The sequence below is a fragment of the Octopus bimaculoides genome, chromosome 11 (genome assembly GCF_001194135.2).
Source record: "Octopus bimaculoides isolate UCB-OBI-ISO-001 chromosome 11, ASM119413v2, whole genome shotgun sequence".
NCBI lineage: Eukaryota > Metazoa > Mollusca > Cephalopoda > Octopoda > Octopodidae > Octopus > Octopus bimaculoides.
The window spans coordinates 65,357,027-65,378,008 of record NC_068991.1 but is presented as its reverse complement, the minus strand read 5'-3'; the positions used below and the strand labels follow the sequence as shown (position 1 = coordinate 65,378,008).

The 20,982-nt window shown below is 35.0% G+C and overlaps 1 protein-coding gene across 3 annotated transcripts in view; it reads left to right on the top strand.

The window, feature by feature from the left end:
* Positions 1 to 10,882, top strand: part of LOC106870965 (uncharacterized) — a 55,045-nt gene extending 44,163 nt beyond the window's left edge. For 2 of the 3 annotated variants that reach the window (XM_052971901.1, XM_052971903.1), the window contains one exon: positions 10,269 to 10,882. In XM_052971901.1, coding sequence (XP_052827861.1) covers positions 10,269 to 10,415 — 147 coding nt within the window. In that variant the 3' untranslated portion in view covers positions 10,416 to 10,882. Of the gene's footprint in view, positions 1 to 4,859; positions 4,977 to 10,268 lie in introns of all 3 variants that reach the window. The other variant, XM_052971902.1, reaches the window with a different exon arrangement.
* The last annotated feature ends 10,100 nt before the right edge of the window (positions 10,883 to 20,982 follow it).

Genomic DNA, 20,982 nt, shown 5'->3' with positions numbered 1-20,982 from the left:
GACGATGAGGGTTCCAGTTGATCCGATCAACGGAACAGCCTGCTCGTGAAACTAACGTGCAAGTAGCTGAGCACTCTACAGACACGTGTACCCTTAACGTAGTTCTCGGGGGGAGATTCAGCGTGACACAGAGTGTGACAAAGCTGGCCCTTTGAAATACAGGTACAACAGAAACAGTAAGAATGAGAGAAAGTTGTGGTGAAAGAGTACAGCGGGGTTCGCCACCACACCCTGCTGGAGCCTCGTGGAGCTTTAGGTGTTTTCGCTCAATAAACACTCACAACGCCCTGTCTGGGAATCGAAACCGCGATCCTACGACGACGATTCCACTGCCCTAACCACTGGGCCATTGTGCCTCCACTACACTGTCCTTACAGCTACACTAAAACCCACATACCATGTCTTTAGAGCCCCACACTACACTCTACATTAGTGGTTCTCAACTGGGGCCCATATGGTCCTTGGCAGCCCATATAACCTTGGTGGTGGTGGTGGTAGTGGCAGTGGTCAACACAAGCAGACTAGTAAAGGGGGAGCCACAGTAGTATATTAAGGGTCCATGAAAAAATTTTGCCTTAAGCATATTTATTGCAAGAAACGGCTGGATTTCTTTCTCTAATGTTTTTACATAGTTCAAACTACACAAGTGAATGTGTGAAAAACAAAATACAAATTCTGAGAGAAATATCTATAAAACTAGTTTTAAACATCGAATGGCTACGGGAGTCCACTAAAATGAAATAGTAATCAAAGGGGTCCATAGATGAAAAAGTGGTTGAGAAGCCCTACTCTACATGGTAAACCAGTAAACCATTGTGTGTAGAATGTACAACATAACATTAGAGACCCGAGCTACAGAATCCCCTAACCAAGGTTTTTAACCTCTGTCTCTTCTTAGATATTCACTTAATTACATTTATGTCATAAATCAACTCAAGTACAGCTTACTGAGGCTACACTGCTACTACTACTATTACCACCATTATCACTACTACTACTACTACTACTACTACTACTACTACTACCACTACTACCATCATTGAAGTCCTTCATTGTATTATGCTTACATTTCGATCACCCCATATGTTTACATGCATCAATATTGATTTTTAATTTTTAATTTTTGTTTAGTATACATTATATTTTACTTGGCACAGTGACCAATTTCAATAAGAGGTGGAAGGAAGGGTTGTATAGTATGATTGACTGAGACTCTGTATAATTAACAAGTAATTTTTAGTTTATCAAGCTATTACTACAATGAACGAGAAAGAAGGAAAGACAGAGAAATTCATGGAAATAATAATCTAACCTTTAATGGCTTTTGAACCCAGAAGTGTTAAACACCAAAGCATAAATTGTTGATATTATTACACGAATATTCATATATTAATAATGGTTTTCTCAAATTGGCATAAAGCCAAGAATTTAATGGAGAAAAGTATAAGCTGATTGAATATGGCCTAGTATATATGTTAGATACTAAATTTATTGACCCTTGAAAGATAAAAGACAAGTCCATCTTCCATGGGATTTGAACTGAGAATAGAAAGAGATAAATTTGAATGCTGTAAGATATTTAGGAGAGGGTTGTGTTACTTCTGTCATTCCACTAACTTTTGTATGTAATTACATCAGTATTTCTACACAGTGTAAGCATAGCTGTGTGGTAAGAAGTTTGCTTCAGAACCACATGGTTCCAGGTTCAGTCCCACTACCTGGCACCCTGAGCAAGTGTCTTCTACTGTAGCCTCAGGCCTACCAAGTGGATTCGATGGACAGAAACTGAAAGAAGCCCATCATGTATGTATGTATATATGTGAGTGTTTGTGTTTCCGCCACCATCACCACCTCTACCACTTGACAACTGGTGTTGGTGTGTTTACATCCCTGTAAGTTAGCAGTTCAGCAAAAGAAACTAATAAAATAAGTACCAGGGTTTTAAAGAAATAAGTTCTAGGACCAATTCGTTTAACTAAAATTCTTCATAGTGGTGCCCCAGCATGACCACAGTCTAATGACTGAAACAAGTAAATGATAAAAGCATGACTGTGTGGTTAAGAAACTTACTTCTCAAGCATGTGGTCTTAGGTTCAACCCTACTGCATAGGTGCAAGTGTCTTATACTATAGCCCTGGGTAGAAAAAGATATGGTAGAAAAAAGCCCATTATATATACATGAGTTTGTGTGTGTATGTTTGTATTCTTCTCTTGATATCATGTGATGATTGTAAACAAGCATCATCGTCACTCTTCCATGAAAAACATGTCTGGCCATGGGGAAATATTACTCTGTCTAGAAACAGGCAAAGGTTGGTGACAGGAAGGGCACCCAGCTGCAGAAAATCTGCCTTAACAAATTCATCTGATCCATGCAAACATGGAAAAGTGGACATTCAATGCAATGGTGATGGAAGTAGTTAGTGGTTGTTTAACTCCAGTTCAACACTGGTTGAGATAGTGATATGTAACCCACAGAAGCATTACTCAAGTTATTCTGCTCCTCCCCTCGGTTGAGAATCATGTGATGTACTCAAATTATGGTTTATTGTATAAATATACAGTGGCAGTCTGAACATTTTTTTGTTTTCTTTTCACCACTGTCCACACTGAAATAGGAGTAACAAAATTTCCTCCTTTCATGCCCATGTGGTCTTTCATTTTCTTTTAAGTTCCAGGGTGTGGGACCACGCTCATTGATTTGCTGTTACTCTTCTATTGATAAATTTTTCTTCACACACACACATGTAATGTGTGTAATGACCTGTTGAACAAGAAAATAGTACCAACTGAAAAATGTAGAATTATTATACACACACACTCATTCATTCACCTTGCTGTTCAAGATGATTTTGTAGCAAATCTTTATAGCTGCTTGACTTACCAATGATTAACTATTTAGCCATGAAGTTGAGGAGAAATTTACAGTTTCAACTATAATCAGTGATTCTAAAAATTGTGTGACTTCCATGAGTGAATGGAGAATGGTTAAAGAAGGTATAGATGGCGTTCACTGTCCTTTGAATTTCTCTATATTAGTATTATCCCTATAGTGTAAAACTATATTATTGTTATACCATAGCAATGTAGGGATTAGAGATGAGGTGTGCAACCAAGGTAACTCTGGAGTGTAAAATATTTAGAATTACTGATTGACCTCAACAAACAGAGACCAGAGTATTAAGGTCTTCGTTAAGACACAGCACAGCTGTAGTAAATGATAGTGAGTATAATAGACACCAGTTTGGAATGAAAAGGAGACAGGCTCACCTATGATATCTGAGCTATATATCATTTGAGACAACCATGTTGCTGAAATTGTGTGCTATAAGATGTCTCTGTTATTTCATCTGTGCTACTTTATCTCAACAAGATAATTCAGGAATCATTTAGTGCTAACAAGATAGGTTATTTTACTAATGTCCAAAACCATGTGGCTGCTTAGTGAGTTTTTTAAATATGCAGTCATGTTGTAAGATTGCAGCCTTGACCCTTTGAGCCCATAACACTGGTTTACCGGTGGATAGCTTATTTTTCTCTATACCGTAGCACCAGTGGAGTGCCAGGTATATGGTAAAATAAGGTTCAGGAGGTCACTACTAGATACAGGTTTTAGTTTAATTTTTTACAGTAAAGTCAAAAGAGAGGAGACAGGGCCCATAGTCTTTTGCAGTCCCTGGCAGACTGGTAAGATTGATATGGTTGATGTTCAGCTTAAATATTTGTATGTCAATATTTAGAAAGTAGACTTATTCCATCACCTAACTTGATACCATTATTTGGCAGCTCCTAGGGTATCTTTAGGCGTTTGTACTTTGTTGAAAGCATTTGAGGGCATGACTTTTTCCTGAAGATAATGTCCCACCCCTCTTCTTTTCGCCAGTCTTTGAGACACTGAAAATTCTCGTTAGCATTGCTCTTTCTACAACGATGTTGATTAAAAAAAAAAAAATGAGCAGAGAAGTAATTTGAGTCGGTTCTAGTCTGGAGAAGAAGGGCTGGAAGAGGTGTTTAATGCTAAATTAATGCTAATGATGAATGTGTTGGAGGAAGTATGTAGCGAGCTAGTTCAGAGGAACAGAGGTTATTGAGTGTACAGATAAGGAAACCATACATATATGAAACAGGGACTGAAATTGGTTCTACACATGATGGCAGCTCTGGGATCACCCACTTGGAATGACCCCCCACCCAGTCCCATCAAGCAAGAGCACGAAGCCAAACCATATATGTATGTATGTATGTATATGTAAACCTGTAGACATGTCACATTTACCTATTTCTCTGTGGATTGAGAGAAAAACACAAACAGCCTTAAGTTGATTTTTGACCTTTATTGTGGTCTTATCTCTTGACCAGTCCCAAAGAAACAAGTAGCTAATCTGTTTATATTCACACCTAATCCAGTAGCTCCAAGGAGCTGGGGGCTACTAATTTTCATATTATAAATGTTTAACACTTTAATATGAGAGGCCTTTCAGTTGGGAATCCAGTCCACACAAGTGTGAGATATTGTATGTAAATCTACATTGGAGACATAGAAACATGTCAATTTTAACTATTTCTCTGTAGATTGAAAAACTCTATATCATCTGTGTGTGAAGGAATAGCATTGTCCCAGATACCTGAGTCTTATTTGAGCTATTGATTCTCCAGCTTACAATCTAACACCAATTCTTTATCACAGTCCAATGAATGTGCAAAAGGTGAAAAGGAAAGAAACTATACCACCACCACCACCACCACCACTACTACTACTGCAACAACAAACACACATCACATATATTTTTTTATTCATATTTCTTATTTGTCTCATCTCTTATATCTACATATATTTCTTTGTTTTGTTGAATTTTCAGATTAAGAAGAAACTTGGGCATGGTGCTCGTGTTTCTATGCAAATTCTAAAAGAAGCCTTCATAATTGGCTTTACACCTCCGGCTCCTTGTCTCTATTTAACAGGACCCTAGACAAAGGTTTCAATTCTATATTCTCTTCCTATTACCTGCTGCCTGTCTCTTAATTCAACCACCCTGCAAATTTTCTGTCTTGCATCTTGAATGCATGTCAAAAAATATTTAAAGATGGCAAATATATGTTGCTTGTCATTGTTTTACCTTTGTATTTGAAATTCAGTAGTATTAATTAATCTTCTGTGTTAATTAAAACTAATTAATATTATTACAAATTTACATTTTAACATTAATACCCCCATCATATACTAATATACATTCATTAATGACCTATATATATTTTGTGATATTAGTTAGAAATGTATTAATATAGTATGCATTTACATCTAAACACAGATTAATAACTTACAGACATAGATTGTTAAACAGTAGATGAGGTGTTGTTAGATATGTAAAACCTACAACACTATAAATAGCTATGTGATATACACACACACACACACATACGTTTTAGGATTTCGCTTACCTACAATGGTGCCAATAACTAGGTGTTAGAACTCAATATGTGTATGGACTGGCAGTGAGAAAGGGAATTGTTAGATTTTCCCTGCTCTGGACTCTTATAGAAAGCGGCGAGTAAGCACAGAGTGCAATATTGATAAGTAAATGATGAAAGAACAGAAGTTATGTAAGCACTTTTATAAGCTTAACCCTTTTGATACCAACCCGGCTGAAACCACCTCTGGCTCTGTAGCACAATTGTCTTGTTTTCGTAAATTTTGAATTAAAATCTTCCACCAAAACTTAGTCGCAATTTATGTTCTTAACACTCGCTTAATGGTAACTAAGTTATTTTACTAAATTCTTTGTTATATTTAAGATTAATTAAAAGAATCACAGAGCATCTAAAAAAAAAAAAATATGGTAATGAAAGGGTTAAACATGTTTCTGCTATAAGGAATTATGTGCACAAAGATGAGTACCTGTGCAATATCGTGTAGCTTCCTCAGAGCTATTTGAATGAAGTCATTCAAATGGTTCTGAGGAAGTCATAATGTCACACTGGGTGCACAGTTCCTTACAGCAGAAACATCTGTAAGATATGATTGTGATGTTAATGATTCTGCCAGCTTGCCACATTAATAATAGTAATAATAATAATATCTGCTGCTAGTAAGGTGGGGGATAGAATTGTTTGCTCATCGGACAAAATGATTAATAGTAGTTCACCTGTACTTACATTCTCGGTTCAAATTCTGTCTAGGTCACCTTTGCCTTTCATCCTGAAAGGATGAAAGGCAAAAGGATAAAATAAGTACCAGTTAAGTACTAGGGTCAATGTAATCAACTAGACTCCTCCCCTCAAAATTGCTGGCCTTGTATCAAAATAAGAAAGGATTATATTTGCTACAAGGGTAATACTTTACCATATTCCAAAAATGGACTCAGCAATCCAATCTCTTTATAGTTTTGTTGAGTAATTTCCTGACAAATCTTTAATCTATTTTGCAATTGTAGCTTAAGAACAGATAAGAATACTGATTCCTAAGTTCAATGTTGTTATAAACTTCCCTTTTTTTAACTCGTGTTAGCCAAAGGAGAAGAGCTGGGCTGGAACTATGACCATTCTGTGCTGTTTCTCAGTCATTTGACTGCGGCCATGCTGGAGCACTGCCTTTAGTCAAGCAAATCGACCCCAGGACTTATTCTTTGTAAGCCTAGTACTTATTCTATCGGTCTCTTTTGCCGAACCGCTAAATTACGGGAACGTAAACACACCACCATCGGTTGTCAAGCGATGTTGGGGGGGACAAACACAGACACACAAACATATACACACACATACATATATATACGTATATACGACAGGCTTCTTCAGTTTCCGTCTACCACATCCACTCACAAGGCTTTGGTCGGCTCGGGGCTATAGTAGAAGACACTTGCCCAAGGTGCCACACAGTGGGACTGAACCCGGAACCATGTGGTTGGTAAGCAAGCTACTTACCACACAGCCACTCCTGTGCCTATACCAGTTAAGATTATTCAGCCTTTCTTATAAATATGTGAAATGCTACATTATCTAGTGTGTCCTTTTTTATTTAAAACATTAGGATGTAATTTTAAGGATATTTGACTGCCAATTCTAGCAGGTTGAACAACTACATAGAGGCTCACTCATTGTCTTTTTTATGGTTCGTATTAAAAGTAGATGAAGAGTTAAGACTATCAGACCAAAGTAAAAATGTAAAGAAAAGGGCATGATGAGATATGGATATGAAGAAACTGAAAAGAAATGGTGAAACTGTAAATTAGATAGAAACATAAACGATAAAGTTAATGTGATTTCACTCAATAAATAACGATAAACGTCGCCCTTTCAAAGCCTAGCCAGGCTCATGGGCCCGGTTTACTGGTTTCTTTGGCGTATGTGTCCCGCCCAGCTGGACGGGACGCCAGTCCATCGCAGCGTTACTCAAGAAACAGGAAGAAAGAGTGAGAGAAAGTTGGGGCGAAAGAGTACAACAGGGGTTGCCACCACCCCCTGCCGGAGCCTCGTGGAGCTTAAGTGTTTCGCTCAATAAACACACACAGCGCCCGGTCTGGGGATCGAAACCGCAAGTCCGCTGCCCTAACCACTGGGCCATTGCGTCTCCACACTAAATTAATAACTAATCTCAAATTTAGGGACTTGTAGCTTGATTCTTCTCACTGATAAACAAACATCTAAAGAAATGATGACACTAAAATTCTCACTAGAATGGTCTTATTAATCTAATTAATTAAACTGGTTATATTAATACAACTTGCATAGAAACTTAACTAATTATACTTATGAGATCTCTGACTTATTTAAATAGTAATTTCACTAATAAGACATGGCTTGATTGATTTCACTGACTAATAGTTTAACTGCTAAACATGTGGCATTAATTAACATCTCCTAATAAAACTGTACTAAATCCTTTAAACTTGTATAATTTCATTAATTTTTATTATTACTATTAATATTTTTCTTATTATTATCAATATTTGCTTTTTGTATCATTGCTTTGTTCAATATCACTATTTGCATGTTTGATATTATCACCTGCTTGATACTATAATTTACCAGTTAGCCAGATATCATTTATCTGCTTTGTGTGATCAAATATCTGCTTGATATTGATATGCTGCCTGTCTGATATTATTGCTTGGTGCATGTGATATAATCATGTGTCAGCTTGATATTGTTTTCTGCCTCTTTGATGTTAACATTTATCATGTTTACTTTGTCATTTTTCAGCTTGTAAACTAGTCTTTCTTAAAGACTAGTATCCCTTATATATATATATGTTGATTATTTGATGACAATATCTTTTGCTTAAAAGTTATATATTAATTCTTGTATTATTGATATCTATCATTTCATTTGTGTGTGTAAGATATAACACACACTCACACTCACACACACACACACACATTGGTACTAATCTGGTAAGTCTTCATGGTCCAATTTTGATTTCTTACTTCAATAGTTTTTACTCACTAGCCTAATATTTTGGGAAAAGGTACAAATGCTGTGTGGGTGGACAGGTGGGTTTGAATGATTGAAGAAATCCAGGTGAATACGTCACTCAGTACTCACTGTGAAAAAAAAAAAAAAAGCACCTGTGTAACAAAGTGTCAAGTAAAGAATATAGGAATCTGAATTGGTCAAATCTACCAAGCAATCCATATGAACTGTAAATCCAAGGTTATTCATCAATTGATTGGTTAGTGAATTAATCACAGAGTATAGTAGCAATCAAACAAAAATGTATAATCCTAATTTACATATTTTTTGTCTGATATTTTTGGTGTGTGTGTGTGTGTACGTGTGTATGAGAGAATGTGTGTCCCTTTGTTTTTTTCAAGCTGATTTGGGTTGGTTAGGTGTCACAGCATGTTACGACTCGTCTGGGTTCTTCATTGACATATCTCAAATATTTTTCATAATTTATTTATGATATGTTTGTTTTATGCCAGGATGACAAATTGTGAGTCACTGATAAGTAAGTACCATCTTGAGTCCTAGAATTCATAGGGCTAGTCATCCACTTTCATGGCGATATAGGTGACTGAGATCACAATATTCTCCCTGATCAGGATGCCAGTCTGTTACAGGGTTACTACTGAGTGAACTGGAGCAATATGATATGAAGTGTTTTGCTCAAGAATACAATGCAGTGCCCAGTACAGGAATCAAATCCACAATTGCAATCTCATGAGTGTAACACACTAACTACTAGGTCATATGCTTTCATGAGTCATTGATGATAATGATTATTTTATTAGTAAATTTTTGGCATTTAAAGTCAAACATTTAAAGCCAGACATGAAAAAATCTATTGATATCGTGACATTTAGAGAGAGAATTCTTTGAGCTACTTCTGTTTTCTGGGGTATCATGCTATACAGGAAGATATCTTGACATTGTAATCAAAATAAGAAAAGCAAATAAGAAAGCAAAATGAAAAGCAAATCTTTAATCTATTTTGCAATTGTAGAACAGATGAGAATACTGATTCCTAAGTTCAATGCTATTATAAACTTCTGTTTTTTAACTTATGTTTGCCAAAGGAGAAGAGCTGGGCTGGAACTATGACCATTCTGTGCTGTTTCTCTTTGACTGGTGATTTTAGTTTATTCAATAGAAGGCATAAAAACATATAGTAAAGATGTGTAGCTAAGATAATGACAACAAATCTGGTTCTGTACTTCAGTATAAACCTTGATTGGTACTTTGGTACAAACCTGGCATGGCGTTTTTGTACAAATCTGCTTCTGTGGTTAGGTACAAATTTGACTGTGTTTTCATACAAATCTGGCTCCTATAACTCCATATGGAACACAGGGCACTAACGAGATTGCAATTGTCTTCTGCCAATGCTTCAGTTTCGGTGGATCTTCTCCATGTTGTTTTTGGTCTATCATGTTTGTGTCTTCCTTGGGAGTGTTGTCCATTGGTGAGCTTTCCTTGTTCTATTGGAAACAAGTTTTCATAGGGTGTGTTCCAGCCTCTTCTTGATCTGGGTTTCAATCGGTTACTAGTTTGCTTGTTTCCACAAAACTTTCTTTGTGAGGTTATTTGTTGTAAAGCTATAAAACAGCTGACATATACAACCTGTGTGAAACCATAATGATGAAGGTAGATATAGTTCTCTCAAGCAATCATTGATATAAGGACTGAACAGGTAGCTAAGACATCAGATGTGTTTCTTATTGTAAAACAATCATCATTCAATGTTTGCTAAATTTATGTAAAAGAACATTTTTTTTTTTAGTAACAATATCTTTGATAACAGCTTGCTTATATTTCAATATTTTGTATTACAGATCCTACGGAAGATAAAGCGATGTTTCATAATGCTTTGGAGACACTTTAAAGCAACAAAGTTCATGTGTCCTTATACATACCCTCCTGCAGTAGCAGTCTTCTCTGTGTATCCACAAGAACTAGAGCCGAGATATGTTCTTGGTTAATGGTAATGACACTGGAAAAAAAAAAAAAAATGTTAAATTATATATTTAACTTGAAAACATTAGGAGTTGAATATATTTTAAACTTTACTTTCTTTTATACACCCTTTGTCTTCCCTATATTCTTTCTCTCTCTCTCTCTCACCCCCATTTCACATGTGTATGAAAGTATGTAACACAACAGCTTAGCTCCTTGCCAAATTGCTCCCCCAGTTTAAAAAAAATTTTTTTTTTTTACACATTTGTGAGTTCCCTGCGTCTAGTCTTGCCCAATAAAGTCTTATGATGACAACAATAAATAAATATATCCAGTCCATTCCAAAACTAAAATCCCAAGATACTCCTGAACAATTCTATTTAAAAAATAAACACATTCCAAATGTTTCATTTTTTTTTTTTTTTTTGGCCAAAGAAACAGAAAGAAAATAAACTTAACTTCATATCTTTTTATTAAAGCAAACTATACAATAGTGGTAATGTTTGTCATTCTTTAAAATATCTATCTATAACAGTATCAAGCTTCTAATATCTATTATTCATCTTGTGTTCATTTTTTATGTTTTAATCCCAACCATATTCTTCTTTTGTCTGGTGCAACAGAAAAAAAAAAAAAAAAAAAAAAATACTGGAATTGAAATCGGAAAATAAAGGAGCTTGATCAGAGATTTAACACGTTCTTTTGCAAGAGAGTTTTGGGCACAAATTGTTAAATTTAGAATGTACTTTTATTCCCCCTTTTTATTTTTGGACCACTGGTTCAGTGAGTGGTTACTCCAGTCTATGATTCCCAGTTTAATAACTCCTTGAAGTTCCGTATCCTGCAGATGCTTCACATGGTTCTTTTTAATACTCACACAGTTCTTTTGAGCAGCTGAAATCAGGTATTAAGGGAAGACAAACCTTTGTTACAAAGTCAACCCTACTGCACTGTTTAATTAATTAGTGCTTCATTATTTTGTGTTCACATTTTACCAAAGCTTATTCAGTTCTGCTGGTTATTTGCTATTAAAGTTGCAGCAGTTAAGAATTTCCAAGCATTGTGTAAACCAATTTATCATGTTGTGCTATTTTAACCAAGAATGTGAGCTGTTGCATTCCAGTGAAGAAAATGTTATGTTCTCCTTCAACCCTTACAGTGTAACAGCTAAATCTTTATCAATGACTATTTTACCAGTTTTCAAAATGTGATCACATTTTAGACCAAAATGCCATGATTATAATCCTTAACCAAATAATCATCTTGGTTAGTGAAATAGGGTGGGTGTTGTAACAAAGATCTGTTCAGCTTAACATCTTTGGTTATCTACTTCTGTTCTGTGTGTAATATAGCAAAACTGACCCATGGCTATCCTCATAAACAGCAACAGCTATTGTTTCACTGTCAATAAATAGTTTTTAAATGTTTGATTTTTCAAAATTATCAATGACAGTTGATATCAATCATAGTGTTATGTTTGGTCAGCAGGGGCTGTTTTTTTTTTAGTCTTGGTATGAGGTGAAATATAAGTACTTCTTCCAAAAGTTTGTGGCTTGTGCCTATGTAATAAATAATCATCAGTCTGAATAAGAAATGTTGGCCTGACCCTTATGGTTGTTTGGTAGACTTGAGAGTGAGGCAGAAAGGTTCAGCAAAAGTTTGATAAGGCTGACACAGCTGATTACTCGGCTTTCAGATGTTTGTTTTCAAAGAATCAAAATTCTTCATGGTATTTAGTTTGAGGTCTTAGGGCTGTTGGCTCAAATTTTACTTGTTACTGGTTGATTTCGATGAAAATCATTATACAAAATATCAGTAAAGTATTTCACTGAGACCTAGTTTTGAACTCCCTCTTAGATTCAGGTTCAATGTACTTGGCTTTATTTACTTGCTAATACAACTAAACCAATAAGGGAGCTTCTATGCTAAGGATTGGTTGCAGGTGGACCACTGGAATATTCTCTTTGAGTCTCAAGCATTTATCTTTTATTTTCTTTTATTTGTTTCAGTCACTGGATTGTGGCCATGCTGAGGCACCATCTTGAATCAACTTCTACTTTTTTTTTTTTTTTTTTTTTTTTTCTTTTGAAGGCTAACACTTATTCTGTTGGCCTTTTTTGCTGAACTGTTAAGTTACAAGAACATAAACAAACCAACACCAATTGTCATGTGGCAGGGGGGACCAGTACCAACACACACACACACACACACACACACACACATATGTACATATGATGGGCTTCCATACAGTTTCCATCTACCAAATTCACTCTCAAGGCATTGGTTGGCTTGGGGTTTTTGTAAAAGACACTTACCCAAGGTGCTGTGCAAAGGGACTGAACCCAAAACCATTTGGTTTAGAAGTGAGCTTCTAACCCAGGCCATGAACAGTTGATGGCTTTTAAACAGTCTTTTGTAATAATTTGATTTTTGCTTACATAAACATTGTCAGGGACGGGAAAAAAAGATAGGTGGTGGGTATGCAAGGATATTATTATCTGTAAGATATGATTAACATATAAGCCATAAACACATCTGAAGTAGGCCATTATAAAAAGTTGTTAATCAAAACCCTCAAACTGCTAGTCATAGCAGCAAAACACCCTCAAATTACACCTTTTTTTTTCTAAAAAAAAAGGAAGAATGTTGAATGTGTAGTCCTAAAATACACTATGTAGGGGGAAAAAAAGCAACCGTAGCATTTCTTTTCCATTCTTTTACTAGCTTTCAAAGGGTGTACTCCAGTCATGCTGGGGTACACCCTTTGAAGGTCTTAATCAATTGTATTGACCCTAGGGTTTTGTCTGGTAATTATTCCATTGTTCTTGTAAGTTTCATGCATGGTGGACAAAGGAGTCAAGGGAGATAACTCGATAAGTTGACCATTAATACTTCATAACTTTCTTTATTGGCCACACTGGGCTGAACACAGGCTTCTTTCGGTTTCTGTCTGCCCACAGTGCCACACAATGGAACTGAACCCAGAACTATGTGGTTGAGAAGCAACTTTTTTTCCCCACTTACTAGTTAATTAGTTTATATCGGTAAAAATCCATATATATATATAAAATGATGGGTTCTGGTCTATTGAATTTCACCCTTATGTTGACTCAAGGTAATAGCAGAAGACACATGCTCAAAGTACCACACAACAAGATCAAGCTTGAAGCGATATAGCTACAAACCAAATTTCTTAATCACAGCCTTGTCTGCACATCAGACAGCTGTTAGCGTTTTGATATGAAGGGGTACAATTTGAAATCCCAACATATAAACACATACACACACACACATACATGCATATATCATCATCATCATTTAACATCTGTTTTCCATGCTGGCACATATATATATACACACACACACACAACAGATTTAATATAATTTCCAACTATAAAATCTCATTCTTAAGTCTACCAAAGAAGACACTTACCTAAGGTGCTACATAGTGGAACTGAACCTAAAAGAATATAGCTATGTTTATACCTAGCATAGTTTTTTTTCACTTTCTAATTTTTCATTTTCTTCCCATTTAGACACCTTTACAAGAGGTTATATAATACTCATCCTTGCTCATGAAAGAAAATGGAATGTTTGTTTTCTGTTGGTGTTTTTATACTAAAGCTAAAGAAAGAGTGTAAGTATCGTTATTATGGTGATAACAGATCGTATGGCCTGGAATAAATACTTTGTACTCTTAAATAATGTTCTGAGTTTGAATCCTATCAAGATTGTTTTTGCTTTCCATCATTTCAGGATTGATAAAATAAAGAAACAGTCTATTAATGGGGCCATGGTATCAACTAACATCTTCCCCAAAAAATTACTAGTCTTGTTCCTAAATTAGAAAAAAGAACCCTATTATTAGGATAGTAAATAACAGATGGTATAAATGCCTCATTCTGTTTAATTATATTGTGAATTCAAATTCTGCCAAGACCAACTTTGCATTTCATCTTTCCAGCTTTGATAAAATAGGTAACTAGCAAAGGACTGTGTAATCTCATCGATTGTACTCTGTCTCCACTCTAAAATAAGTGACCTTGTACTTTAGTTAGCAATCATAGTGTAGTAAGGAAGATGATGAGCTGGCAGGAATTGTTTGTATACCTTAGTGGCATTTCTTCTTGCTCTGTAACCCTTTTGGTGTCTACCTGTTTGAGACCACCCTGGGTCAATAGTACAATTTCCTGTTTTGAAGGTCGTATAAATTATAACTTTCCATTGAAATTTCAAGTTAATTTGTTTCAAACACCAGCTTAATAATCGGTTATTTTCCTAAATTCTTCAGTACTTTCAAAATTAGATGAAACAAAGACAGTGTGTTTCAGTAAAATATCACCAAGGCCATCTTTGTCTTTCATCCTTTCAGGGTTGATAAAATAAGTACCAGTTTAACAATGAGGTTCATGTAATTAACTAACGCTGCTCCCCTTAAAATTGCTAGACCTTGTGCCAAAATTTGAAACAATTTTTAGGGCAGTAAATGGTAGAAACAGTAGTGCTGAATCAAATGCCTTGTAGTATTTAGTTATGTATCTTTATAACCTAAGTTCAAACCCTACAATGATCTCTAAATACATACTGTATTTACTGTAATTGACCCCACTGCTTATACAAAGTTAGACATTCTTAGTCATCTTTTGATTACATGCTAAATTAATTTTTGAAGGCGGTGCAGTATAGTCAACTGAATTTAACTTCAATATATTACAAGTAGTTATTTCTGACAATTAAAAAAAAAAAAGGAATATATTTTGCTTGTTTCAATCATTAGACTGTGACCATACTGATACCCTGCCTTAAAAAAGTTAGCTGGGCAGATTGACCCCAGCACTTTATTTTTAAAATTTGTTACTTATGTTATTGGTCTCTTTTACCAAACTGTTAGGTCATGGGGACATAAACAAACTAACACCAGTTGTCAAGCAGGTGGGGAGGGCACAACATCAACACAAGACACTTGCATAGATATATATATATATATATATATATATATATACAGAATCATGCTGTTGCTATGTATGCAAAAGTAGTGTAAATCCAAGACGTTGCTTTTTCAGAAAATGAAAAAATAGTTTCACCATTCCATAGCAAAACTGTTGTACTTTGACAGTTTCTGATATCTTGGCATCTGAAGCAGCTGGAGATACGATAGTTTGACCAAAAGAACCAGCTATTGCAAACAAAAAGAAATATTGAAAAAAAAAATGTACCTAGCCACATTTGGACATACGACAGTTTCACATAATAACAATATATGTGTATGTGTGAGCTGTTAAATATATGTCTAGTCATAGCATGACCAATGTTTTTGCAAGGATGTGAAACCATTGGTCACTCTATGACCAGACATAGACTTAACTGCATATAAATACATTACTGCTCTATGCTTTACAGTGTTTTTTTTCTTTTTCGGATATATGATATGCTGACGAGATATATATGTGTGTGTGTGTGTGTGTGATGGACTTTCAGTTTCCATCTACCTAATCAACTCACAAGGCATTGGTCAATCCAGGACTGTAGTAAAAAACACATATCCAAGGTGCCAAGTAGTGGGACTGAACCAGGAACTATGTGGTTGGGAAGCAAACTTCTTACCACTTGATTCCTTTTTTTTTTTTCTTCTTGTAAACCAATCCTAACTCTTAGCTTGAGTTTATTATCTGGTTTTTTAAAAAGAACTTAAAAAGCTATGAACAAGAAACCAATAAATGTATTTGCTGTTCAGAGTTGAAGCATTTTCAATTTGACAGATTCTTACGAAGAAAAACCAAGAAATACATTATCTTTGAATTTACAGATAGCATATCTGCTTTTTTGTTTTTAAAACTTATCTAATAACACCAAAATTTGACTCACTGAGAAAATAACCTTCACCAACTTTCTTTTATTTTTACCACAAACATCAACCTTTTATAGGAGGTGGGTGTTAATACACAAGATAAAAGCAGAAAAGATCAAGTAAATTCTATGTTTTGGACTAACTTCTTAATTATGAATCTCTCTGTTACGACAAAATAGTATTGTAATTTGCTTGAAGCATTGCAATATGTGTAATAAAGGTGTTAGCTAAAACCTGAGAAATGTAGGTGAGATTTTAAGCAAAACAAGGTGATATCAATAAATGAAAACGAAGAGGAAAAGATGTATAATTTCATGAAATTTGTTTAATGAATTTGTAATATCTCATGAAAATTTGCCCTTTTCAAATAGAAGAAAATAATCAAGGGGCTCAGAGAAATATATTATTATCACAGGCCATTTTAGCATGTTACCAAACTCTTTCATTGTTTTCTTGTATTTGAGAAGGGAGATTTTTCTCAAAATATTTTTGGCTCATTAACCCATTACCTCCAATAATTCTATTAACTGGAATTTTTTTTTTATGAAACTTTGATTTCTAGCATAAAACAGCCTTAGAAACACGCTGGAATGATTGAAATAATGTTTTGAATAGAAATAAGCGAGATATTGGGTGAAAAATTAGCAAACCTCATTTGAATATCAGAGAAATATACCTAGTAGATATAGCAAAAAGGTTAGATATGTGTAAATATTGACTGATAATTACGAAATTTGTAATTTTTAAGTGATCTTATATGAGATCACTGATAGGTAATGGGTTAAACAATCTAAAATGATACAATAAGTTTTTTTTTCTTCTTTGTTTCCATTCATCAACATCATCTTATATATTTTGCTTAACTCCCCATCTGCATTGCTCAATGGTTTTCGCCAACATTTATCTTATTTAGGGTGATAAAATATTTATAAAAAGCTAATTTGAACTGAAGTTCAATTGTCTTTCAAGATTTCTACAAAAAGGGCTTGTATTTCCCTTAAGTCTTTTTTTTTTTTTTATATGTATATATTTCATACTTTTGTTACTCTGATAATAATTTGACAGATGGTAAAAAACTTAATCTGGTTTGTTTGAATTTGTAAGTCAACAGATCCAGAAAGTATTGTGTGAAAGTGAAAAAAAAAAACAAGCTAAAAACAGTATATATTGCTATTTATTTGTTGAAACATATGCAAATATAATTTAAACTAAAAAGCTTTGGGTATTTACTCCACCCACTGTAATTAGTATTAAATCACTGCATTTCAGTTATAAGCCATGTTGTTCTGACTGTTGTTTCAATGATATTTTGTCTTCCATTTTCATGCCTCAAATGGTTTCTTTATGAATATCTGCTGCTTTTCAAACAAGCATGCTGCTACTTCTTCCCATCCCACATCCCCAGCATTTTTTAAGCTATCATGCTTAATAGTAACAAAATATTGCTACTAAGAAGGCAGAAGCAATCATCATTTTGTGTGAAAAATTAATTTTAAACATGTTCTGGTAATTTTGTTTTACTTTACCAAGCAATAATTTACTACAAACCTGTAAATATTAACTATGGAATTTGCAGTTCCATGATGTTATTGATTTCATAGTTTGTCTCTGTCTTTCTAAAATAGTTCAAAACAACATATTCTGCGGCATTCACTTTTCCATTTTTATTTCATCCAACCTCAATATTTTCCTGCCACAATCATTTGCTTTATTGAAATGTAAAACAAATGAAAGTAGTTAAAATTTGTAAGAGAAACAGAATGTGTAAAAATCAAAACTATGCTTTTGTCAATAGTTTCATTGGTACCTTTTTAATTCTCAAATGATCTGAGTTTATTTAATCAGAAACCTTCCAGCTCTCAAATATATTTCAATAACTGATTTGTTCTCAAAGCATTGCTAATCACTAATGGAGTATTCATTTACTCACAATTTTTACTGGTTTTCCTATAAAACTGATTTCATATTCTGTTTTTTTATTGCAATTATATTTGCACAAACTATCTGCTTGCTTTACCCCCAGTTGAATAAAATATTTTTTATTATTATAACTGCTTTTTGTTATATTTTAATCTCTCACATCTTGCTGGTAAGTTCACTTGCTTCAATCGCTTGTTTTATTTAACATCTTCATACATTCTTCAGTTCTTGAGGGGAGGGCACAACATCATCATCATCATCATCATCGTTTAACGTCCGCCTTCCATGCTAGCATGGGTTGGACGATTTGACTGAGGACTGGTGAAACCGGATGGCAACACCAGGCTCCAATCTAATTTGGCAGAGTTTCTACAGCTGGATATGCATAAATATTACTTCAATGTAACATTTTAATCATTATTAGCATAAGAAAATAACACCAGCTTTTTGACTCTCCTAAAATCTTCCAGAAAAAGAATAATCCATATAGGAAGGATTTTCCTAGGTAATATTCCTCAAGAAATCTGACATTTAAGGTAAGAGAATGGTAGGGCATGGAGATGAGGACAGTCATTATAAGAATACTAGCAAGCTTGCTTTCTACGTTGTGCTGGGGATTAATTCATAAAATTGATTGTGAAAATTTGCATGAATATGACTAATGAGAACTAATCAACAAGCTTTATTAATCCTCTAAAATATATAATATGAAATTTTGTTTTACTTCAATCTTTACTTATTTCAAAAATATGCAAATGTAAATCAAGATAAATAATCTTGTAACTAATCCTCACTCACTAAAATTACTGCCTTTTTGCCAAAATTTGAAGCCATTCTTATTATCTCTGCCTTAGTGCAGGTGACGGTATTTTCAGTTGTGTTTGTTTGTTTGTCCGTGGACAAGATATCTCAAGAACTGCTGGATGGATTCAGACAAAACTTTCAGGGATGTTTGGCCTTGTGACTGGCACAAACTGATTAGATTTGGGGATTGATCCAGTACTGGACAAGGATTTTTGATTATTTTTCCTGATTTTTGACTTAATCTTTGAGAGTGGTCAGGTTCATTTTTAGTCTCCTTGTTTGTGAGAGCAGTCTAGTTTATTTCAGATATTTTCATTTTAAAAATCATCTCTGGCTAATCATTGAGAGGACGTTGATGTTGCCTTGGTGGAGGTTTGCACCCTCTGAGTGCTCTTGTTTCTATTATTATAATGCAACCAACTGACAGAATTGTATGCATGCCCAGCAAAATGCTTAGCAGTACTTCATCCATCTTCAGATTCTGAGTTCAAACTCCAAGGTCGACTTTTCCTTTCATCTTTTCAGGGTCAATAAAATAAGTACCAGTTGAGTACTGGGTCGGTGTAATCAACTACCCCCCTCCCCCAAATTTCAGACCTTGTGCCTACAGTAGAAAGGACTATTATAACTATTATTTTAATATAATTTATTCTGATATTTTTATCGGGCCTGTAGGTCAGCATGGATTAATTACTGTGCAGAGCAGTAGTTAATTTTGTTTATTAATGACCTAATTCAAATGCTTCCAGTCAGATTCAGCATTGCATTTTATCCCACTGTTGGTCTGCAGGAAATATTTACTGTATATAGTTCAATTGACTACAGCTGCTTCAACACATCATATGTGAGTGTGTAGGTACAAATTATATTCTGCAATAGAAATTCGTACAGGGTCAAGAGGTTACCAACTGGCTAAAGTACACTAAAACCTAAGTAACTTAGAGGACAGAGACAACAACAGCAAGACTTAGTATATGGGATAATCTTTTGATATGTATCCGTCCTCAAAAGTATCAAATATGCTTCTTAACTTCAGATGAGCTCTGGCTGAGCAGATGTCTAGCCATAGGTGGTCCACCCATGACTATCTTATTCTTCACTTAAACATTGTATATCAAGCACTACATTATCTATGTCCCTCCTTTTGCAATATAGTAAAATGTTAAATCTGAGGAAAATTTGGCTGCTATTTTTAGCATGTCAAATGACAAAGTTCAGAAGATTAGGCGCAGGAGTGGCTGTGTGGTAAGTAGCTTGCTTACCAACCACATGGTTCCGGGTTCAGTCCTGGGCACCTTGGGAAAGTGTCTTCTACTATAGCCTCGGGCCGACCAAAGCCTTGTGAGTGGATTTGGTGGATGGAAACTGAAAGGAGCCCGTCGTATATATGTATATATATATATATGTATGTGTGTTTGTGTGTCTGTGTTTGTCCCTCCACCATCGCTTGACAACCGATACTGGTGTGTTTATGTTCCCGTAACTTAGCGGTTCAGCAAAAAGAGACCGATAGAATAAGTACTAGGGTCGATGTGCTCGACTAAAGGCGGTGCTCCAGCATGGCCGCAGTCAAATGACTGAAACAAAGACTACACTTGGTTTTTCAAATTGTTGATATTGTCTGTCACAACTTTTGACAGAAGTGTCACCATGGAATTTGAACTCAAAATGCGTAGATCCGGAACAGATACCACAAGGCATCCTGTTTCATACTCTAACAACTCTGCTGATTCATTGCCCTAGACTGGGACTTTTTATTTATTGACCATGAAAAAAAATGAAAGGTAAAGATGGCCGTAGCAGGATTTGAACTCAGCGTGAAAAGGAAAGGAACGAATATTGCAAGGCATTCTATCCAACCCTTTAATATCTCTACCTGTATACATAAATGTGTGTGTGTGTTGGTAGACATCTGCTCAATCAGTGCTCATCTGGAATAAAGTATGTATGACACTTTCTTTTTTTATTTTATTTGCCCTTCCACTTTTTGTGTCTCTCCTCTTTTTTTTTTTTTTTTTTTT